The 24947-nt window shown below is 43.9% G+C and overlaps 1 protein-coding gene and 1 long non-coding RNA gene across 5 annotated transcripts in view; one reads left to right on the top strand and one right to left on the bottom strand.

Moving 5' to 3' along the window:
- The window catches only part of cacnb3 (calcium voltage-gated channel auxiliary subunit beta 3), a 51202-nt gene that overhangs the window by 2720 nt on the left and 23535 nt on the right, over positions 1 to 24947 (top strand). Inside the window, exon 2 of one of the 4 annotated variants that reach the window (XM_008104024.2) lies at positions 8604 to 8755. The exons of 1 other annotated variant lie outside the window; for it this stretch is intronic. In XM_008104024.2, coding sequence (XP_008102231.1) covers positions 8738 to 8755 — 18 coding nt within the window. In that variant the 5' untranslated portion in view covers positions 8604 to 8737. Of the gene's footprint in view, positions 1 to 1196; positions 1498 to 3620; positions 3934 to 8603; positions 8756 to 24947 lie in introns of those variants that run through there. 2 more of the 4 variants (XM_062970906.1, XM_008104022.3) reach the window with 2 other exon arrangements.
- On the bottom strand, positions 14190 to 19342 carry LOC134296312 (uncharacterized). The gene is made up of 2 exons (XR_010003012.1): positions 15322 to 19342; positions 14190 to 14494 (listed from the first exon to the last, which is right to left on the bottom strand). It is a non-coding gene; the product is annotated as an uncharacterized LOC134296312 (long non-coding RNA).

Below are 24947 nucleotides of genomic sequence, written 5' to 3' on the forward strand. Positions count from 1 at the left end.
GGGAGAGTGTCATCAGAGATAAACTCTGTACATGCTCAGGAGCCTTCTCAATTATGTGCTCCAAGGGCTATGGGCACACACTGTCCAGAAGGCAGGTGAGCACCTCCCATCTCCCCACAGCAGATGAGGATTTCTGCCAGAGTAATATGTCATAGACTTGGTTGCTGTGAGTTTTCCGGGCTGTATGGCCATGTTCCAGAAGCATTCTTTCCTGACGTTTTGCCTGCATCTATGTCAGGCATCCTCAGAGGTTGTGAGATCTCTTGGAAACGAGGCAAGCGGAGTTTATATATCTGTGGAATGATGTCCAGGATGCGAGAAAAAACGCTTGTCTGCCTGAGGTAGGCATGAATGTTGCAGTTGGCCAGCTTGATTAGCATTGGATTGTCTTTCAGCTTGAAGGTCTGGCTGCGTACTGCCTGGGGGAATACTTTGTTAGGAGGCATTAGCTGGCCCTGACTGATTCATGTCTGGAATTCCTGTTTTCTAAATGGTGTTCTTTATTTACTACACAGAGTAGCCACTGACATCCACAAGCATGTGGACAATTTTAACAGAAAGGAGAAAACCATGAAAATAAACAAAATCTGGCTACCTGTATTAAAAAAAATCTAAAATCTGGACAGTAAATAAACAACAACACTCAGAAGACAGGGGAATTCCAGACAGGAAACAATCAGAGCCAGCTAACACCTCCCAACATAGGATTCCCTCAGGCAGAAATCAGCCAGGCCTTGAAGCTACAAGGCTTTTCAATGCTAATCAAGGTGATCAATTGCAACATTCACATTTGCATCCATCAGACAACAGTCCTTTCTCCCACCCTGGACATTCCAGATATATAAACCCCACCTGCCTAATTTCTAACAGACCTCACAACCTGAGGCTGCCTAACATTGATGCGGGGGAAACGTCAGGAGAGAATGCTTCTGGAACATGGTCATACAGCCCGGAAAACTCTCAGCAACCCAGTGATTTCGGCCATGAAAGCTTTCGACAACACATTCTTATAGACTTGTTTTCGGGGGGGGGGGGGGGGGTTGCAAGGGAGAGCGGCTCCTTCCCTGCCTCTGATTAGGAAGAGGATGAATGCGGGGGGGGGGGGGGGGAGAGAGCGGGCGCCGTAAGAACCTGGCTGGCTGTGCTGGGCGCCTCCCTCCGAACCTCCCTCCCTCCCGCTAATGGGATTAGATAGAGAGCGCCCGGCGCGTGCCCGAGCCCATTGGCGGGGGCGCGCACCGCGGTCGTCTTCGGCGGGAGTGGAGGAGGAGGAGGAGAGCCGCGAGGAGCGCGAGCCAGCCAGCCAGGGAGCCCGCGGCCGCCCAGGAAGGCGGTTGGAAGCGCGCGGAGAAGGCGCCTCCCTCCCACCTTCCTGCCTGCCTTCCCCCCTCCTTCCCGTCTTCCTGCCTTCTTTCCCGGGCCCCGCCGGCCGGCCGGCTCCCTCTCCGCTCGTCTATGTCTTTTTCTGACTCCAGCGCAACCTTCCTGCTCAACGAGGTAACTTCACCGCGCAGCCGCCGCCGCTGCTTCCCAGCCTCTCACTCCCCACACTTCCACTCCATTCCTCCCTTCCCCCCCGGTTCCTTATAGTTTGCCCACCCGCCGTCATTGGCACAACAGAGAACCTGGGCGAGCGCACTGTCAACAGAGGGGGAGCCAAAGAGGGGCAGAGGCAGGGGGACAGGCGCCACTCCCAAGCGGTCTTCTTTCTCTCAGCCCCCCCCCCCCCCTCGCGGGCCTTATAGTTTGCCCTCCCGCCTAATTGAAAGGAACTCCAAAGACCCTGGGCGAACGCACTGTCAACAGAGGGGGGGCGGGCAAAAAGGGGCAGAGACAGATGGGACAGGCGCCTTCTTAATATCATCCCTTCCTCGCGCCACTCCTAAACAGTCTTGTTTCTCTCACCCTCCCTCCCCCTTTCCCAGGCCTAATAGTTTGCCCTCCCGCCTCATTGGAAGGAACTCCAGAGACCCTGGGCGGGCGCACTATCGCAAAAGGGGGAGGCCAGAGATGGTCTCTCCCTCTCACCACTCCTTAACCATCTTCTTTTCTCTCCCCCCCTCCCGGGGGGCCCTATAGTTTGCCCACCCGCCTCATTGGAACTCCAGGGACCCTGGGCGGGCGCACTGTAAAAAGGGGCGGGCAGAGATGGGCAACAGCAGGGAGGCAAGCGCCTTCTCATCCCTTCATGGTTTTATTGGATTTTGGAGGGAAGGGCGAAGTGGAGCTTTCCTCGCTCCCTTCTCATGTTTGGGGGGGGGGGGGGTCTGACCTTTAAAAAATCTGCATATTACTGGGCTTCTCCCCAACTTTAGCTATGTAGATAAAGAGAAATTGGGGATGAGGGAGGTGGTTAGTGGCAGCTCTGGCACCGAGCTTGGAGAGAGGCATATGGAGACAGAGCTTGGGGGGAACTGCAGGGAGGAAATCCCCATCTGGCCCCGTTTCTGACAGAGCCCTTTCCACGCCTTCCACTCCCTCCCACTGGACCCGTTTCAGGGGAGAGATCAGATGAGGGCACCTGTGCCAAAGTCGGAGGGGGGCATGGGAGATTTGAGGGTGTATTTCAGCCAGTTGGGGGTGAGAGCGAATGTTGGGGCTTGGGGGCAAGGAGAGGTGGAAGGCGGAAGAGGGGCATGGAGCAAACAAAGGGGTCTGTCAAGTTGGTTTGAAGAGAGGCGGCTCAGGGTTGCTGGGAAGGCACTGGGTTGACACATGAGGATTAACGTTGGGATTTGCAGGCAGATGGGAAGAGAATACGAAAGCTGTTGCCAAGCTGATGCCAAGCCCCTCTTCATATAAAGTCTTGGATGTATGAAATACAGGCATCCTGAGCTGGTGCCCCTCAAATCTGCTTGTTTTCGGTGGGGTGATGGAGCCTGATGGGTTGGCTTCTGGTGGAGACAGACCCCTTTGTTTGCTCCATGCCCCTCTTCCGATTTGATTGCCCCATGGCACTGTTCAGATCTTTTCCTAGAGTGAGTTTATTTCAGGAGCTCCCGCTGGCGCAATGGGTTAAACCAGTGGTTCTCAACCTGTGGGTCCCCAGGGGTTTTGGCCTACAACTCCCAGAAATCCCAGCCAGTTTACCAGCTGTTAGGATTTCTAGGAGTTGAAGGCCAAAACATCTGGGGACTCACAGGTTGAGAACCACTGGGTTAAACCTTTGTGTCGGCAGGACTAATACTGCTTTGTGTCGGCAGTTCAAATCCAGGGAGCAGTGTGAACTCCAGTCTGTCAGCTCCAGCTTCCCATGCAGGTACATGAGAGAAGCCTCCCACAGGATGGTAAAACATCAGAGTGTCCCTTGGGCAATGTCCTTTCAGACAGCCAGTTCTCCCACACCAGAAGCAACTTGCAGTTTCTCAAGCTGATACTAATACGAAAAAAAGTCAGTTTTGCCCTGTTATTTCTTCATCTGAACACCTGACAAAGCCGCCACTCCTTCCATGTGGCCCAAGAAAGCATGGGTGAGTCTGGACAGCCCAGTCGCTGTGTTGCCCACCTTAGGCCCGCCTTCTTCCCTTCCTCGATTGTGTATCTCTCTCTGTGCCTGCCCCCAGGGGAGGGCTGTGGGTGGGCACTATTGTGTTCCCCCCAGTCTGCTGCCACTCCCCAGTTACTGCTCAGCCGAGAACCAGAGCATCCACAACTGTGAGGAATCAGACAGAAGATAGCAGGCTGACTGAGCTGCTTTGCTGTGTCGTGTGCCCATCCACTGTCCCTCAGCTCAGCTGGGGCTTGAGGGCACAGGATTCCTCTCAACCCCTGTCCCAACGAGGAAAGAAATCCCCTTTCTTCTCCCCCTCCCTCCTTCCCTTCCTCTCTGTGTGTCCTGGTACCCGAGCTTTTTCTTTTTCATCATTATCATCATCATCTTTTTCCCCCATGTATGACGATTCCTATCTCCATGGATTCGAAGACTCTGAGGTGGTGAGTTGGCAGGCTGGGAGAAGGGGCTATTTTAAGCCTGGGAGATGCCCACCCTAAAGGAACCTGGCACCATGGTGGATCACTGAGCTGTGGGGTGGGGGACAAAGGGTGAACTTCGAGGGGAATGATGTTGGAGAGCTGGGCAGAGGGTGCAAGGAGGGGGCTGAGGGAGTCAAGGCAAGGAGATAATAGGAGGAGGAAAGGACTATTCATGGCACTGTTGCAGCTATCCCAAGGGGGGCTGTGTAATGGGGGATGTGATGGAAGAGTCACACATAGTAGTTGTTGGTGGTAAACAAGCAACTATCCTTGGTGTGAGTGTAATGAGTTAAAAGGGTTGATTCTTATACCCGAGGAGGGTAGAGGCGGTTTCTTTGCTCACCCAGGGTCATCATTAGCTTTCCTTTAACAGAGTGGTTCCCAACTTTTTGTCCCTTGGACATCAGCTCCCAGAAATCTCTATATACATCGGCTTGGTAGTGCACACATGGTGGTTTTCTGATGACAGTGGATGGTGTTATATTGAATCTCCTTGTAGCAGTGAAGTTTTTCTCAGAGTTGGCAATGTGCCAGGAGCAGAGCTCAGACTCACCTCATACCTATGAACCAGAGCAACCTAGCCTGAGAGAGCCCTTTGGAGGCAGATGTTTGGTGGATGATCTCCTGTACATTAGAGAGGAAAGAGATGGAGAATGTATTCCTTGAAATGGAATACACCAAATAATTCCATTTTGAAATGGCAGGTACTACAAACTTTGTATCTAGGTATGGTGCACCCCAAAGACCAGCTACAAAAATCCTGTTGGGAAAACTTCTAAGGCTTGGCCTGAGCAGAGGGCTTAGAAAACTTCTCTTCTTAGCCAGATCCTGTTATCACCCTATTCACTCAGGGTTTCAGTAATGTCTAAAAAATGCAAGGGTTCATAAATGCCACTCCTCGAATTTTTTCCCCAATGGTAATCCACTTAGAAATATTTTCAGTCCAAATGGAAAGAGGCCCTGGCTGAGGAAACCCAGCAAGCCATCTCAGCCAGTCTGGTCTGAACCTCTTTGTCAGTCTCCATAGGAGCCCATTAATAATAATAAGCTAGCTATGGGGCTCCTGTCACTGTAGGATGCCGGAACAGCTCTTTTTATGCCCAGGACTGGGACTTCCTGCCCACCTGCCTTGGGTTGGGCATTTCTGGCAGGCAAGCACAGCTGCTCCACTTTGAAGTGATGGGTGAGTGCTGGCAGGGGGAGGTAGAGATGATCAGATGGCATAAAGGGATAGGCCTGTAGGGTTTGGCATTTCTCATAATGTCTGCCTTAGAGGGAGGGGGACCATGCCCATTCAGTGGGATAGTGAGGTGGGGAGAGAGGCATATACATCACATGTTGGAAATGTGAATTCTTCCATTCTGCTCTCCCCCTCCATTTCCAGCACTTCTTATCTAAGTCATAACACTTCTTGAGGACTGTTGCAGGGTACTGAATTCCACCATTAACCTTCTTTTTTCATTATCTATGGATCTTGCCCCTATATGCAAAAAAGGGAATTGTAGAATTGGGTGCTGAAGTTGCAGATGGAAGAGGTAATGTGGACTGATCACCTCTTTCTTTCTGCCTTATCCAATCTGGCCCCCCTCCAGATTATGAGACTGTTTGTCCATCTCCTCTAGCCACTGTCTGAGCATAGTGACAGATTGTAATGACACATATGGATGAACACGTTTGGAAAATTGTTGGAAAAAGTAGCCCAGATTTCTAACCATTAGCATCATGCTTCTAAGAGTCCACAGCTCCTGGTAATTAGTTTCCTTCCTTTCCTTTCATGCTTCTAGCTTGTGTCTTCCGCTTATTTATTTGTATTACATTTGTATTTTGCCTTTTCTTCCAATAAGCTTACGGTAGTTTCTTCTTGCTGCAATCTGGTCATGTAAGATAAACAGATTTGGGGAAACTAGAATGATTTGCCCAAAGTCACCCAGTGGGTTTTGAGTTGAATCCTACTATGTATACGCCACTTTAATTGCCATGACTTTTTTCTATGGGATGCTGGAAGCTGTAGTTTGGCGAGGGGCTTAGAATTTTCCACCAGAGTTCCAGAGCTCTCCCCTGAACCATAGCAGAGAATTCCTGATATCTCTCACCAAATTACAGAGTCCTCAATTCATTAGGATGGGCCCATAAAAGTTAAGGTTTTATCAAATTGTTGTAATTAGGCAATTATGTGTGCTTTGGGTTTCGCACATGGTAGACTGAAATCTTCACCCAGTTTTTAGTCTCTATGAAAGAATTCATTTGGACCAATGAAAACGTTTGTTTTAAGACTTATGCAAGTTTAATTAATTAAATAGATATACTATAATTTGGAATACAATTGCATTTAGGTCTAAGTGTCAGGAAACATCAAGCCCTCCAGGTATGTTGTTAAATTGCAGATCTAGTAGGCCATACCATGTCTGAATTCCCGCCTGTGTGATACACACTATATATTGCACTGGTTAACTCTAGTTGCATATTTTTCCTAATGGAATAGGAAGCAAATATGCTAAATTGGAGGAGTACAGTAGGGTGAAAGGATTGGAACTGGTATCAGAATAATGGCTCTTCTTGGTCTTTAAGTGAATCTGAAGTCACCCATTGTATTGAGGAATTAAAAAAATTTAAAAGATGAACAGAAGGTGGGTCAGTTTTGTATTTGGAAGTATGTCAGTTTTCCTCAATGTAGTGCCCTCCAGGCATGTTAGTATACAACCCCTGCCATCCCCAGTTAACATGGTCATTGGACCATGCCAATTGGGATGATGGGGGCTATAATTTGACTTGTGGGAGCAGGTTGAAGAAGCATGCATCATTTCATCTCCTTGGGAACCTTTCTCCTTTTTTGTGTAACAGATGACTACACATTCAGAAAGGAGAGATGTAGTAGTAATGGAAGATTTTAACTATCCTGGTATTTTTTGGAAGACAAAACTGCCATGAAAATCAAGTCCAACAAATTCTTCACTTGCCTTGCAGACAATTTCATTGTCAAGAGAGTGGAAGAGGCAACAAGGGGATTGGCTATTTTAAATATGATTCTACCGGACAATGATGACTTGGTAAATGGGGTGGAAGTGGTGGGTTTCTTGGGCAGGAGTGATTATGCTCTTTCAGAGTTTCTTATACAGTGGGAAGGGCAAGTCAAGCATAGTCAGACAAGCATTCTTGACTTTAAGACTACTGATTTTAGTAAACTGTGGGAAACACTGGGTATGATGCCATGGTTGAAAATACTGAAAGGGAAGGGAGTTCATAATGGATAAGAGTTTCTTCAAAGCAAGATACTGACAATATTATTGCAAACAGCTCCAATGAGCAAGAAAAATGAGAGGTGTCTACAGAAATCAGAACTGATATGTATTTTCAACTGAGCTCAAATTTTTAAAGGACATATACAAGAAATAAAAAAGAAACTACTAAAGAGCAATTCAAAGGAATAGCCAGCACATTTAGGGAGAAAGTTAGAAAAACTAAAGTGTAGAATGAACTTAGAATCGTTAGAGTTGTCAAAAATAATAAAAAGGACTTTTTAGTTGTGTTCGTAGCAAAAGGAAGTTCAAGGAAATGAAGGGGCCACTGCCTGGACAAGATGAAGAAATGTTAACGGGGACAGAGAAAAGAAAAACCATGCAATATCTTACTTGCCTCTTTGTTTGCTTAAAAGAAAAACAGTTGAATCTTGGGGGAATGGAGCAATTGATGCAGATGGGAAATGCACTGTAAAATAGATAAAGAGTTAGTACAAAAATACCGGACTATTTTGAATGAATTCAAGTCTCCAGAGTAAGATGAACTCCATCTAGAAATATTAAAAGAACTGTATGTGAAATTCTGGAAGTTTCATGAGATATTTCCCTTTGTCAGAGAGTTCTGGTGCCACAAAAACTTACAAATCCCAGGATTCCATAGGATGGAGCTTTGGCAGTTAAAGTGGTGTCAAACTGTTCTAGTTTTGCAGTGTGGATGGTCTTTAGGACATAGAGCAATACATTCAAACTATAGGAAAAGAGATTATGCATAAATATTAGGTAAGAGCTATTTGGCAGTGGAATATGCTATTGCCTTGAAGTGTGATGGAGTCTCCTTTTCCTGGAAGTTTTTAAGCAGTCTGGATGGCCATCTGCTTGGAGTGGGTTAATGGTTTATTCCTGCATATAATGGGGTTGGATTGGATGGCACTTGTGGTCTTTTCCAACTGTATTTTACAAAATTACCCTTACTTTCCATCCAGAAGTGGGGATGTGGAGCCTGTGGTTGCTTTTCTTTTCGCCTTCCACATTTTAATTGCAGTAGATTGGATAAGAGTCCAAGCCCTTCCCATCCTCTGCCTTTCATTGCTGAATTCCCTGCCTCACTCTTTTTCCTGAGGGTAGGCATCTACTTGACAGTAAATCCTTTTTGGTTGAAAGCCTCCTATTTAAAAATAATAAGGAATATTATTTTGTATGTATCCCCCCCCCCCTCCATTAAATGAAAGACAAGCCATGCTGGGAGTAACTGGGGGTGACAACGGAGATGGAAAACAAGCTTTTTGGTCAATTAGGAATGCTTTTTGCTGGAGAGAAGAGGGAGGGTGGGACTTTGCTGGTCATGGATAGTTTTGGTCTTAAGCTCTTTGGCCAATCTTCATTTTTCTGCCCCAGGGGACGGTAATTGCAGCGGTGACAACACAGATCAGGCCAGAAAGAACTTCTACCCCTTCAGTCATAGGGGAGGAGGCAATTTTAAGGATTTTCTATTTTGTGTCTCCAAGTCCAGTTCTGTTCAGCCTGTCCGGATGAAGCAAACCGTACTGGTATGTACACACCTCTCTTGAATACCTGCATGCCAGGCATTGCATATAGTGATAAGATATCTCTAGACTGGGCTTATTTCCAGCCTAAACTTCCGAGTGGGTTCTCTAAGCTGGAAATAGGAAAGGGGGTTATGTACAGAGTTCATTTTTTATGCCACAGAAGTGTAAACCCAGTTAGGGCATTCAACGCCCTAGTGTATGGAGCTTTGAAAGCAGATGGTGACTTCTGACTGGGTTCAAACATGACTTTAAAAAATGTTAAAGCATCGCCTTCTGTTTATTCACATTGACTGCATGAATGTGAGCAGAGAGGATTTATTGTGTGTTTGTGTGTGTATGTACCTTCAAGTCGCCTGTCAACATCTGATGACCCCTTGACCATCGGTGTTTCTTAGATAAGGTTTTGCCAGTTGTATACATGCTGTGCTTTATTTCACCTCGACCACTCCTTCCGCAGCAGGAGGTCCACAGAGAAGGGCCCTGCTTTTGGAAGAGGAAGTATGGGAGATTTCATCTGGGCATAACAGTTGTCATCCTGTATTTTCACATGCACAGATTGAGCAGGCAGTTTAGGGCCAGAGAAGAGAGATGCACACACACAAGAGGGAGAAGTGCCAAACAAAATATCTGTATACTACAATTCAAAAATGATGTGGTGGTGATGGAATAATGTTTCTATCAGGCTCATCAAAATAGGGTAAGCCTAAAACATTCTATTGCCTGAAGAGAGTGGCAAATGGCATCCTTCCCTTCCCAAATTCAAGTGCTCCATTAACCAAACCAGCCCAAGTTGTTTTTGGCACCTGAGGCAGAAGACTCCAGAAGTGCCTCTGTCCCACCCTGTTTGTGAACATACAGTATGAGCCCTGTATCTGCAGGATTCGTACCACCATTTCATATATCTACATCTGACGCAATATGTCTTCTCTAGGAATTTTCTAAGTTCTCCAGCATGACTCTATGCTATTCTTGGACGGCAAGTCCTTGAGTTCAGTAGGATTTGTTATTAACCACATTTTTTGCTTATCCACGCAAAGTGTAGGAATGCATCCGCTACAGATACAGGGGTTGTACTATACACTAATAAACAGTAAACTGTTGGCTGCCCCTTTAGACATTCTAGAGACCACCCTCTGAATAGTAGGTCAAGCCCTATGCTCTTCAGCTGTCTTGGCAAGTGTTGCTTGCATGTGTATGTGACAAATTCCTGACACGGTTTTTAAAATTCGTAAATAGACAGTGTTCTGATGTCACATTTTTTAGTAGGGAGTGGTGGCAGGAGCAGTGGGTTACCCCTCCTTCAGCAGTTGGTTTTCTGTTTAAATATATCCCCACCCAGAAGGACTCAGTGGGAAATAGGCCCTCTCACCCTTGTTCCTCCATGCAGCGTTCCCATCTCCCAAAGCTACTTTTAATTTGGAACATAAGCAAAATCTGTTGGAGAGTTGTTGCCTTCATTTGCATGTAATGTATGGTTTGCCGCTCAGACAGAAGTGGTTTGAATCCTCATCATGGAAGGTGGCGTGGCTCACATTCAGGGTGCTTGGAACAGCAATTACAGTGTCTGTTGTCTTAGCAGTGGTTTGATGCCAATGAATTCAAAATAGAGCTTTGCATCAGAGGAACGCTTGGCTTATTATTACATCTTTGAGGCAGAATATCTAGATCACACTTCTGGGGTCCCAGAGCAAGAGCCTGGAGACTTTTTAAAAGTGCTGTTCCAAACGTTGCTGGTTTGGTTTTCTTTTGTTAATATTGGATAACTTGTTAATTTTAATCATCGTAACAAGCATGATGCACTGATGATGTTGGTGTCATGTTTGCTTTTACTTTTAGATAAACAAAAGTGGAAAAGTGACAAATACTGAAACAAAAAGTCAATAGATTTTAGAAATAACAAGTACTGTAAATATTGCTGCTCCTTCCAGTATTGGCAACACTAGTTATGTTGCTTGGAAAGATTGCACTGTTGCCCTTTGGTACTCTCAAAAATAATATGTTAAAAGGTAATACATTCCTTTCAAGCTAAGTTGTATTGAAATACTGCTATATTTCAAGAAGAGAAGAAATTTAACCAGGTCACAATAGTCCCTTTTAGCTAGTAGTCACAGTTGTTTACTGCAGACTTTCTGCTTTCTTATGTGAAATCTGAAAGGGTGCATTTACAGCTTTTTAATTGCTATCATAGAAAGCTTTTAATAACGTGCATGTGTGTGTATGCATTCAAGTCTCTCAAAGGCTTATATCGAGTCCATGCATTTCATAATGTTTTCTTAGCCAAGGACACAATTTTGCCAGTTCCTTCCTCTGAAATACAGCCTGCAGTACCTGGTATTGGTTGATGCTCTTCCATCCAAGTGCTAACCAGGACTGATGTTGCTTAACTTCAAAGACCAGATGAGAACGAATGCCTTTAGCAGTTAACTTACAATGAGCCCATGAACTTTGTAGGATTGTCTTTGGAGAGGAATACTCAGAGGTGGTTTTTTCTAGTTTCTTCCTCTGAAATGTAATCTACAGTATTGGGTATTCATCGGTGATCTCCCATCCAAGTACTACCCAGGGCTTCCAAAATTAGACAAAATTAGGCAGGATCTGGTGCCTTTAGGGCACAGAGGCCTCTTAGGTGCTGCAAATTTGCATTCCGTTCCAAATTTTCAACCCCATCCTATTCTAGAATTCATCTGGCCAACATTATATCCGAATATATTTGCTCTAAATCTATATCTAGGCATTTTCAGCAGGCACCATCCCTTCCTGATCTTTGATCAAATTCAGTTTGACTCTTTCCTTGGAGGTACATCTACATTGTAGAATTAATACCATTTCACACCACTTCTGCCATGGCTCAATGCTATTGAATATATGATTTGTAGTTTGTTGAAGCACCAGCAATTTTTGGCAGAAGCTAAAGGCCTTGTAAAACTAGAACTCCTATAATTCCATAGCATTGAGCCATGGTAATTAAAGCCATGTCAAACTTCATAAATTCTACAGTATAGATGCATTCTGGGTCTTTTAATGCTGCTCCTGTTCAACTTTCCATGCCTCTACCTTTCAGTCCATCTCATTCCATTGCTGCTGTAGGTTATTGGTGCCCACTATTTCTAGTGCTATCTTGTGGTGTGTTGTCAAAACAGTGAAATAAATCATGGGCAAAAAGGAGGCATAAATCAATCCAAAACTTTGCAAGAGTATAAAATATTTAGAAATATGGGAGGAAGAATAAGGGAGAACCTTTAAGAGAGCTCATGCTAGAGAGAGACTTAAGCATGCTCAGTGGCAGTGGAAACTGGAAGACTCATTTTCCTTTTTGTTGTGTGACATCAGGTCTTCTCTGAGTTATGGCATCCCTAAGGCAAACTTTTATAGGGCTTACTTGACTAAATTTGTTAAGGCTGAGAGATTGTGACTCAGGATCACACTCCCAATAGATTTCTATAACTGAGTCGGGATATAAATCCTTGTCTTTAGATTTGTAGTCCAATGCTCAAACCACTGCATCATATTGACTCTCATTCCAGTTGGTAGCTGTGTTTGGCAGTAAGTTCTGCTATTAAAGTGTATGCTGTGTAAAAACATCCCTTTACTCACTCACCATTTTGTTTTAGCAGGTGATCCCAGTTTCTGGTATTATGAAGGAAGGTGAAAAGCTTCTCCATGTTTACTTTCTCAGTACCGTACCTAATTTTAGATCTTTCTATCATGGTTTCCTTGCTTTTTTTCCATGCAGTTCCATACACCATAATATTTCCTTCTGGGGAAGTTTTTCCAATTCTCTGATAGTTGCTATCTTCTGCACCTTTCCCAAGCCAACAACAGCCTTTCTTGGTGATGTTACTAAAATAATACATGGGGGTCCTTTCACACTACATAATTACAACACTATAATCCTGCTTTAACTGTCGTTGCAACATTTCATGACATCTTGAGATTTGCAGTTTAGGGAGGGAAATTTAGAATTCTCAGCCAGAGTAATGCATCATCAAACGACATATCTCAGGATCCCACATGATTTTATCATGGTAATTAAAGTGGAATTCTAGTTTTGCAACTATGTAATGTGAAAGAGTGCAGTACTATATTACAGTTTTGTTTCCATCATGAAATTATATAAGGATGGTATAAGAGCTGAAGAAGTTACTGTATCTGAAAAAGGGAGTTATAGTCTATGGAGTTATATACTGAAATAAAACTCTCATTTTCTTCCCTATTTTTATAATGAAACCAGATTAACATGGCTGTCTCTTGGAAAAATATCTTGCTTGGTCTCTTCTACCTCACAGCTCATATCACAAAATCATAGAATCGGAAAAGACCATGAGGGTCATCCAGTCCAATACCTTGCCATTCAGGAATACCTATTCAAAACATTCCTGACAGATGGTCACCCAACCTCTGTTTAAAAACCTACAGAGAAGGAGACTCCACCACACTCTGAGGCAGCATATTCCACTGCCAAACAGCTCTTAATGTCAGGAGTTCTTGCTAATATTTAAGTAGAATCTCTTTTCCTCCAATCTGCATTCATTACTCCAAGTCACTATCTTTAGAACAGCAGAAAACAAACTTGCCCCCTCCTCAATGTGACATCTCTTCAAATATTTAAACATGGCTATTATATCCCCTCTCAGTCTTCTTTTCTCCAAGTTAAACATACCCAGCTCCCATAGGACTTGGCTTCCAGACTTTTGATCATTTTGGTCGTCCTTCTCTGGACACCCTCCAGCTCGCCAGTATCTTTTCAGAATTGTGGTGCCCAGAAATGGATACACTATTCCAGGTGAAGTCTGACCAAAGCAGAATAAAGTGGGACTATGACTTCCCTCAATCTCAACACTACTCCTATTGATGTTGCCTAAAATCACATTGGCTTTTTTAGTTGCAGCATCACACTGTTGACTCATGTTCAGCTTGTGGTCTGCTAAGTCACCCTGATCCCTTTCTCATGGACTGCTGTCAACCCATCCTATATTTGTGCATTTCATGTTTATTGCCTAAGTATGGTACTCTATATTTCTCCCTGTTGGAATTAATTTTGTTAACTTTAGATCAGCTGTCTGTTCTGTTAAGGCCATTTAGGATTCTGATCCTATCTTCTGAGGTATTAGCTATTCCTCCCAATTTGGTGTCATCTGCAGATTTCATATGCAGGCCTTCTACTCTGTCCTCTAAGCTATTGATAAAGATGTTGAATAGTCTTGAACCCAGAACAGACCCCTGTGGTACCCCATTGGTCACTTCTCTCCAGGATAAAGAAGTGCTATTGGTAAGCATCCTTTGGGTTCGGCCAATTAACCACTTTCCAATCCACATAACAGTAGCATCACCCAGTTCAGGACTTTTTAAACTTTTCCCACTCTCGACTCCTTTTCGCCTGAGAAATTTCTATCCCAGATATATAGGTATATAAAATAGCTATACAAATCAAACATTTACTGATTATAAATCATCATGAAATTTATTTTAAAACCATTATTTGGTATACATATTAAATTTACCATTTATTAAAGACAAAAGGCCAATTTGCATAGTAATAAGATGGATGTGCTTGTTTATTTTTACATAATGAATTAATTCTTGGTTGAATATTTCATACTACACGACATAGAGCATTGTCAACATTTTTATACTGCCCTGGTTTGCAACCTTAAGTGGCGATGGTTCTCCTTTTTTTCTCCACAATGGGGTGTTTTAGGGGTCCAAACCTCCATCTTTCATGTGCCGTAACCCTGGCACCTGTATCAATAAAGGGAGAGGAGTAACTGAAGTAGCCTGGCAAAGCCATTTAATACACACTTCATTTTATGAGGCTTACAATCCTTTACTGGTTGGTCCTAAGGACATTGATGACTTAACAATTTCTGCAATAAATGGGAATCATTTGTTATTGAAAGAAGTTACAGCACAAGATTGATAAAGTAATTTGAAATGTTCTGACAAATTAAAATTCTTCTGGTATATTATACTGTTATGAAAGTCTGTATTTGCATGATATGATTTGACAGTTTAGTGACATAAAATAATATAGCAATATTTTTCAATTGTGTCACTGTAGAGCACAGGTGTCAAATTTGCAGCCCTCTAGTTGTTTGGCCTCCAACTCCCAGAAGCCTTAAAGAGCTTGTCCAATGGCCAGGAATTCTGGGAGCTGAAGTTCAAATACCGGGGGGGGGGGGGGGGAGAGAGACACACAAGTTTGACACTATTGCAGAGTATTTAGACAGAAAATATTGCAGGCAAATTTATATCTTTTTCAGTTGTATTGCAGTGTGGGTCAGGATTGCTATTTGTAAAAGTTGAAACTGAAAGAAAGTAGATTGCCTAAGGCCATCAAATCAGTTCAAAACAAAGCCAGTTGTTGTTATTAAAATTATTTATACCCTGACTCAGAGAGGATTCCTTACCATTTGCCTGGCTTTGTAGCCACTGCATCAATTTAATAATAATAATAATAATAATAATAATAATAATAATAATAATAATAATAATAATAATAAATAATTTGTGTCTCATTAAAAATTAAATATTGACAGCTACAAAATTTATGAAATAAAGACACCTACCTCAGCTGGAGCCCCGGTGGCGAAGTGTGTTAAAGCACTGAAGCTGCTGAACTTGCAGACCGAAAGGTCCCAGGTTCAAATCCCGGAAGAGGAGCGAGCGCCCGCTGTTAGCTCCAGCTTTTGCCAACCTAGCAGTTCGAAAACATGCCAATGTAAGTAGATCAATAGGTACTGCTCTGGCGGGAAGGTAACGGCGCTCCATGCAGTCATGCCGGCCACATGACCTTGGAGGTGTCTAGGGATAACGCCGGCTCTTCGGCTTAGAAACGGAGATGAGCACCAACCCCCAGAGTCAGACATGACTGGACTTAACGTCAGGTGAAAACCTTTACCTACCTTACCTCAGCTGTGATGGGGAGAGAAGGCATCTATGGGTATGTGTAAAGTGCCTTTCCTTCATCAGTGGCTTACCCACATTCATTTGGAATGATGTAGAAAGTCTTTAAGGCAAGCCTTTATAAAAAATAGATTAGGTATTTCTCCCCAGTTTCAGTAATGGTTGGTTTATAAACTTGATTTCTCCACTTTCATCTAGCCAAATTTATTTACATCTTGTGTGCTCTCTTTCAACTTGTGAAGAGTGTTAAAAGGGAGGTGCGGTATCCTGACAGTAGCTGTTTTCCAGAAGGTGTAGGTTGGAGGTTTTCAGCTTCAGATCCCAGCAAGCCTAGCCAGCATGACCATGACTGGAGTGGTGGGAGTTGTAGTCAAAAATCTGAAGGCAGCTAGGTTAGTGCTGCATCATAGCACACATTCTCTTCCTCAGAAACGACGCCACTTCAGCCAAGACAGTACAGGCTGTATTTCAGAGGGCTCAAATGCACTAAAGTCTTGTCTGATTTTGGAAGCCAAGGAAGGGATAGCTCTTGTTAGGTCTTGGACCGGAGACCGCCAAGGAATACCAGGTGCTGTAGGCTATATTTCAAGAGAAGGAACTAACAACCACCTCTGAGTATTCCTTGCCTAAGAAAATCCTATGAAATTAATGTAGTTGGCAGGGGACACAAAGGCACATATATACAGAAAATGATGAGATCTTCTTAAATCAGAGTACACAAAGTTAAAAATCTCCAACCTACACTTTCCCCCAAAACAGCAAACAGTCAGCTTGTTTTGGCACTTGTGGCAGGAATTCCAAGGAGCGTCTCACCTTCCTTGGTAGAAAAAAATGTAGCCCTTTCATGATAACTAAGGGTGCATATAGACTAGAATTAATGCAGTTGGACACCACTTAACTGCTGTGGCTCAAGGCTACAGTTGTAGTTTGGCAAGGCATTTCGCCTTCTCTGCCAGAGAGTGCTGCGGACTCACTGAATTCTCAACTCCTAGGATTCTGTAGCATTGAGCCATGGCTGTTAAAATGGTGTCAAGCTGTGTTATTTCTAGATCTGATTTTTGAGGGGGTCATCTGGCTTTGTCTAATGGATGGCTGTACCCCCACCTCACCCAGCAGTGAGTCTCTTCCTCAACTCCCCCAATGATCTTTTTCTGTCCAATTTTGCAGAGTAGGGCTTGATGTGCAGAACTCCCCAATTTTGTGCACATTGTGTATTATGTATATGCATTCTTTGACAGATTCCTATCTAAGCCCTAACAAGTGCTTCCCCTTCTTGGCTTCCAATATCAGGCAAGACCAGGGATGTAAACTCATTTTCATTGAGGCCCACATCAGCATTATGGTTGCCTTCAAAGGGCTGGAGGATCCATGGATACAAAGGGCCTGTATAATTTTTTTTCACATAGTGGTCGGTATTTAGTTTTTACCTAATTTGGGTCCCCGGATGTTATTGAAGGACAACTCCCACCATTTTGATTACCGCCATGTGGACTTGGGATGATGGGAATTCCAACCCAAAAGCTCTTGTGGCTCTGAGGATGGGGAAAGGTTAAAAGACATTTTAAAGTCAGACATCATATCCACAAGCATTGTTTCTAGATCCAAACCCTACTATACTGACTAAGCAGAACAAATTGCAGTGATTCAGAAGTTACAGTATCTTGATTTCCATCAGCTCTGATCATGATGTCTTACGATGAGGAATAGAGTAGCCCAGCATCTAGAGGGCCACATAAAACAACATGGTGGGATGGATTTGGGCCACAGGCCTTGGGTTTGATACATGTGCTTCTGCGCATTTGGGCCCTCATATTCTGATACACAGCTTGGGCTCTCTTGGGGGTGTCCTGAATGAGGAAGAATATGTGCTATACATAGGGACCACCAAACGCAGCACTGCTCAAACATGAATCAAAGAACATGAAAGGCACTGCAGACTAACTCAACCAGAGAAATCAGCCATAGCAAGTACTGTAGAGTCTCACTTATCCAACATAAACGGGCCGGCAGAATGTTGGATAAGTGAATATGTTGGATAATAAGGAGAGATTAAGCAAAAGCCTATTAAACATCAAAATAGGTTATGATTTTACAAATTAAGCACCAAAACATCATGTTATACAACAAATTTGACAGAAAAAGTAGTTCATTACACATTAATGCTATGTAGTGATTACTGTATTTACGAATTTAGCACCAAAATAACATGATATATTGAAAACATTGACTACAAAAATGCGTTGGATAATCCAGAACGTTGGATAAGTGAGACTCTACTGTACTTGATGAACCAACCTGGACACTGCATATTATTTGAGAACACAGAACTTCTAACAACCACCATGTCAAAGTACATGGAGGAGCTACTCAAATTCACAAGTATGTGAACAGTTTCAACAGAAATGAGGAAACCATGAAAATGAATAAAACTTGGCTGCCAGTATTTCAAAAACTCTAAAATCAGGACAGTAAATAAAGAACAACACTCAGAAGACAAGGGAATTCCAGACAAGAAACCATCAGGGAAAGTTAGCATCTGCCAACAAAGGATTCTCCGGGCAGGAAGCAGCCAGGCTTTGAAGCTGCAAGGCTAATCAAGCTGGCCAATTGCAACATTCATACTTGCCTCAATAGACAAGTTCTTTCTTCCACCTGAACATTCCACAGATCTATAAACTCCACTTGCCTAGTTTCCAACAGGCCTCACAACCTCTGAGGATGCCTGCCATAGATGCAGGTGAAATGTCAGGAAAGAATGCTTCTGGAACATGGCCTACAACCCGGAAAACTCACAGCAACCCAATGTGTGCTATGATACAACCCTAACCAAGTGGCCTTCAGGCTTTTGGACCACAACTTCCACCACCCTGAACCATTGGCCATGCTCTCGGGGCTTGCTGAAGCTGAAAACAGCAGCCCTCAAGATATCAGACTTGACAAGCTGAAGGATGAAACACTCCAAATGTAAGGCTGGATGAAAGGGGAGAAATCAAGCATGTAAACCACCCATTACTGGAAGGGGGAAGATACATAGCGGATAGCTAATCTTCCCAGTTTTTTAAAAAAATGATAGTTCATAGAGATACACATACACGTGCGGATATATACACGCAGATAAACGTCTATCTGTATGTGGGGAGCGGGCGTGTCAAGAGGCTTTGCTTTCACACGAGGCTGACCCTCTCCCCGCCTGTGCGTGGCTGCTCCATGTGCGCCTTCCTCCCACTCCTCTCCCTCTCCCCCTCCATGCGGGGAGGGCACGTTTGGGGGCCGCCCCCTCCTGCGGAGCAGAGGAGACATTCCCGAGCACGTGGGGATGCGGCGGGAGGGAGTAGGTCCGGGCAGGGGGCTTCCCCGAGACAGAATGAGAGAGACCCCTATGCAGCCCCTGTTGCTTATCGCTCCCTTACAGACATGGCGCCTCCTAGGCGTGGGTTTCTCTCTCTAAGGGGCGGGCGCGTCCACACACATACACGCACACACTCCCTGCTGGCTTGGCTCTGCCGCTCCTCGCCGCGAGACGACCCTCTAGAAGGGGGAAACCGCCCCCAATGGAGAAAGAAAGGCTGCTTTCCCATCTAATTAGGGGTCCCTGCGTTTGCGCCAAGCTGCTGGGCGTAGGAAGGGAAGATGCGTTCTCTTTTGGTGCCCGTCGCTACGAAGCCATCTTCCTTCCCGCTCTCCCTCCGCCCCTCCCTCCCTCCACGGCACGCATTGAAAGGCACGACGCTCCACGTGTTTCAAGGTTCTTGATTTCACACGTTATAGGCTCATGGGATAGGCAAAAACACCACTTGAGGATGCTTTGCCTAAGAAAATCCCAGACAGGCGACTTCAAGGCATGTCTGTACATAGTAAAGTTCTTAAAGACACAACATCCAGGCTGGTCTTGGAAGCTAAAGAGGGTCTGCTCTGGTTATTACTTGGGTGGGGGGACCACCAGTGACGCCTGTGAGTTATTATTAGGGTCCTGATGGCAAATTGGGTTAAAGTGCTGAGCTGCTGAACTTGCTGACAGAGAGGTCGGTGGTTCGAATCCAGGGAGCGGGGTGAGCTCCTGCTGTTAGCCCCAGCTTCTGCCAACCTAGTACTTCAAAAATATGCAAATGTGAGTAGATCAGTAGGTACCGCTCAGTTGGGAAGGTAACGGTACTCCATGCAGTCATGCCGGCCACATGACTTTGGAGGCATCTATGGACAACGCCAGCTCTTCGGCTTAGAAATGGAGATGTGCACCATCCCCCAGAGTCAGACACAATTAGACTTAATGTCAGGGGAAAACCTTTACCTATCTAGATCTCTCAATTTTGAGTCATTATTTTTTGTACTTTGGATATTGGAAAGATAATAACACTATATAACTCGTTTTGTTCCTGGACTATAAATCTCATTTCCTAATTGGCTCTAACATGAAAACATGGGGAAAGGGTACTGTTCCATTATCTGAGCAGAGGCCACTAGGAGGCGATAGGGAGAGAAGGCTAGTCCATTTTATGGAGCGAGTTACAGGAAGAAATGTAGTTTTGTGGGACTCCTGTTCAAACCCCTGGCCTTTGTCCTGTGGGGTTCCTCAGGGGTCTGTTCAATCCCCCATACTCTTTAACATCTACATGAAGCTGCTGGGTGAGATCATCTGGCATTCTGTAGTGCAATGCCACCTCTACGCAGTTGACACCCAACTCTACTACTCTTTTCCACCCAATTCCAAGGAAGCCATCCCATTTCTAAACCAGTGCCTGATGGCGGTAATTGACTGGATGAGGGCAAACAAACAGTCTCATTCCTCTCACGTCAGAAGTCCTTCTGGTCAATCGGAAGGCCAACCAGGGTATAGGGTTACAGCCTGTATTAGATGGGTTTACACTCCCCCTGAAGACGCAGGTTTGCAGTTAGGGTGTTCTCCTGGACTCATCACTGACCCTGGAGCCTCAGGTGTTGGTGGTGGCTAGGGGAGCCTTTACACAATTAAAACTTGTGCACCAACTGCGCTTTACATAGGGCTGCCCTTGAAGACAATTTGGAAGCTTCAGCTGGTGTAAAGATCTGCAGTCATGCTGCTTATTGGAGTGCCGAACGGGAATGAACAGCTTGCTTGTTATGTCTGCTCCACTGGTTACCAGTCTGCTTCCATGTGCAATTCCAGGTGCTGGTTTTGACCTTCAAAGCTCTGAACAGTTCAGTCCTAACCTACCTGTCCAACCGCATTTCTTGATATGAGCCTGCCCAAGCCCTGCGATCAGCTGGAGAGGCCCTACTCTTGGTCCCACCCCTGTCACAGGTGTGAGAGCAAGAGAGAGGGGGCCTTCTCGGTAGTGGCGCCTCGGTTCTGGAACTCCCTCCAAAGGACATTAGAATGGATCTCTCCCTGTTGTCATTTAGAAAACAAATAAAAACTTTTCTTTGGAAAGAGGCTTTTGGGGAAGACAGTGGTTAACTGGGTTTAATGGCAATGGATTTGTTAACAGCAATAGATTGTGACTATGGCAATGAGATGGAGGCAGATTTTAATACAGTGGGTATAAATGCTGGTTTAACATGTTGTTTTAGCCAAAAAAAGTATTTATTATGTGTCATGTATTTTTATGTTGAATGGCATCGAATTGTTGCAGGCTGTTAGGCACTCTGGTCTCAATGAGGGAGAGAAGGCAGGATATAAAACAAAGAAAAATAAATAAATAAATAAAATTCCCCCCCCCCCCCTTTTTGTTGCTTATCCCCCTTCCTCCTTCCCCATGTCATAAACTAGGGTTGTTTCCACAACAGTGACCTGGGTGGGGGAATAACAGGAAAACGTGAAAATTGTTTTCTTTCTTCAACCCATCCACTCCCCTCACTATAAAATGGACCATCCTTCTCTTTCTAGCTCCCTCTTGTCTCCACCCAGACAATGAAACATTACCAGGAAAAGTTTATTAAACTGCTAAAACTTCATTTTTCCAGCCTGGTTAAAAATGGTAGCCAGAAAAATAAAGTTTTTGGAGTATAACAACTACTTTTAAAGTAAGTACTGCACAATTAAACAGGAAAAAACACTATCAAACCAGGAACATATTTTTTTTCCAAATTTTGTTACATAGTGTAATGTTACACTGTATTTTAGAGGAAGGAACTTGCAAAACCACCTCTGAGGGTTCCTTTTTGCTCAAGGAAACCCTAGGTGCTCATTTATGAAGTAGTTTTATATGGCTTGAAAGCATGTACACACAATTATTAAGTTTCCTGGAACTGAACTGGTGAAAAGGGCAGACTCCCACCAGTGAATTACCCTCTTTCACATCCACCCTATCTATCCAGGCCTGTTCAGATAATAAAGCATGAAAGGATTTGTATAGAGGTTCCTGTGCTTTTTAAAAGGTGGTGTCTGGAAGGGAGAATTTGGAAAAGGTGTTTAGCAAATCAAGGCAGGAATGAGTTGCCCCACGTTTTTCACAACATCTCTTCATGTACCTAAGAGACTGGGACCTGGCCCATATGATGCCAGATAAAGCATTCCCAAAGAAAGGGGTTTTGAAGCTGCAGCCATATCAGGCTCCCTGTGGTTCATCCTTAAGTGTTGCAAGCACAATCTATTCTTATGGCATTGGGAAATCATATGCTTGCGCTCTCTCTCCACCCCTCCAGTCTTCATGCTTTTACCCCTCATGCCAGGCTGTTTCCCATGCTGGCTGGAATGAATGGAAATTGGAGTTTAATGAGATCTGGAAAATATGTTTTCTGAATCCCCTTTAAAACAGAACTTCCCTTGGGTAAGAATGTCTTCTAAAATAGACAGGCCAGATGTACTGTAAATCCTACTTTTATGAACACTGCCTAGCTAATGTACACAATATATCTAAATTCTTTAACGCTGATGATTAGGTTGTTAGGACTGGATAAAAGGTGGCAACAACAACAAAATCTAGCTTTGAATATCCTATACTAGGATGCCCATATTTGGTGATGACATTGTTGGGGGTTCATAACATGTGATCCTCATAACTAAGGCAAGCTTCCTAATGTGGTATTCCTTAGTTATATAGGATTTCCAATTTGTATCTGCCCAACAATTAGCCATGACAGTAGGAGTTCTCCAGCACTTTAATTCCACTATGATAGCCATGGTTCCATCCTGTGATATCCTAGGATTTGCAGTTGATACTTTTCAACTAAGGAACTGTAGTGCCTCTGACCAAACAGCAAGCCTCAGACTCCTATGGCCATTATAGTGGAATCACAGTGCTCTTAACCTTTACAGTGTGGAAAAGTCTTAAGTAAAATACACTAAAGGTACATCTTCACTGAAAAATTAATGCAGCTTGACCCCACTTTAACTGCCATAGCTCAAGGCTTTGGAATCCTGAGAGCTGTAGTTGGTAAGGCTTTGACAGAGAAGGCGAAAGGCCTTGTAATACTACAATTCCCATCATTCCATAGCATTGAGCCCTGGCAGTTAAAGTTGTGTGAAATTCTATGAATTCTACAGTGTAACTGCACCCTCAGAGAATTGCCTCCAAGCTGCCTCCTCTCACTCTCCTTTTCTTCCATTCCTGATTTTGCTTATCTAATCTATTAAGAAAGGGCATTCTGCAGTCTTTTTGTTGGTTTATACAGCAGTAGCTATGGATGTGGTACGTTTCAGAATTCCATAAGCAGATATAGACAGGTTTCTTCCTGTAAGAGATTTACAAATGTAAATGGACAAATAAGAAGGAAATAGAAAAACAATGTAATCGGGTGTAATTCACATGCACTTAAATAAATGGCAACTGCAAATAAGAATTTGTGTTTGTGCCAAAGGCCTGGGCCTGGTGAGGGGGTTTAGATGAGAGATCTCGGGGAGGGTTGGACTGGATGCATGGCTCTGGTAGTCTCTTCCAATTCTGATGTTTCTGTAATTCTCAGATTAGTTATCTTGGATAGTTTGAATGCTCACGAAATTTTGTATCCAGTACTGTGGAGCAGCCACAGGACTATGATTTTAGGCAGATTGGCAGCAACCATATATATAATTTAACATTTATATAGCACTCTGCTAGTGTTCAAAGTGCTTCCTACAGATGATCTCAACAATCCTTACAACAACAGATCTGTAGGCAAAATCATTATCTTCATATTGCAGATAGAGGCAGAGGTTGGGCAGAGAGGGAGGTTGATGCCACCTACAGAAAGCTGGTGGCTGTAGAGAGGTTTCAGAGCTTCACTATTCAGTCTAGATGTTCTTGTAGCAAGATCCAGACAAAGAAGTGTGGAAGGGGAAATGTTTCCTGACTTGCATGGAGAAAGTATTTTCAAGTAGAAGAACAATTCTATAGTTGCTATACCAGCCTTTTCCGACATGGCGTCTTCCACATGTACTAGACTACAACCCCCATCATCCCAGCCTCCCATCACTCCATGCTGACTGAGGATTATGGAAGCTGTCAACCAACACATCTAGAGGGGTTATCATTGAAGAAGACTATATTATACTGTAACAGTTGTGGTGCTTAGCTGTGCTATTTGACAGTAGAACTTATATTCATATGCTCCAGTTGTCCCTATTCACCTGTCCCTTTTTTGTGTTTTTGCCTTTGGGGAGGTTTGGAGATGTCTTTTTTAAAACAAAAACATTCTAGTGTTCCCACATGGTGCATTAGCTTCCTTTCCACCTCAGTGGATGTGTTTCTTTGTAGTTATTCTATAAATACAACAATGCCTCTTGTGAATGTTGTGTCCAACATTGTTTTGCTTTTTATAATAGGAGAACACTGTGGTTGTTTTATTGACATTTCTTTAGAACAGAATAGTATAGTAATTTTTTAAAAAGCAGAAAGAACATAAAACTGGAGGAACAGCGCTAATAATGATTGTAGTGGTAGATGGTGATTATGATAATGGTTGGAATCCTGTATGTCATTTATATATGCATAAGTGATGATGCTAGGCAGTGAATCCCATCCCGACCCCATAAATCTCCAATTTCCAGGAAACAACCACTGCAATTGATGGGGATCTATTTCCCTCGCTGCTTGATAAGCAACTACTTGCTCTTTCAACACCATCAATTAATGATTTTTGTTGTGAGAGACAGAAATGGGACCTTTTTGCAATTCCCTCTCATGCTCAAGGCTTGTACAAGGGGATTGAAGGGAATGTCAGCCAGCTTCTTCCCCGTCAATAGAAAAACAGAACCCTGTACATCACAGTAGCTGCTGCCTGGAAAGTAGAGATTGATAGACTTTCATGATCCCTATGTAAACCTGTAAATGTAGGCGCCGTTAATATGCAGTGGCTTCAAATATGTAACACACTTGCATCTACTATAGAGGAT

This window comes from Anolis carolinensis, chromosome 2 (assembly GCF_035594765.1).
Source record: "Anolis carolinensis isolate JA03-04 chromosome 2, rAnoCar3.1.pri, whole genome shotgun sequence".
Lineage (NCBI taxonomy): Eukaryota > Metazoa > Chordata > Lepidosauria > Squamata > Dactyloidae > Anolis > Anolis carolinensis.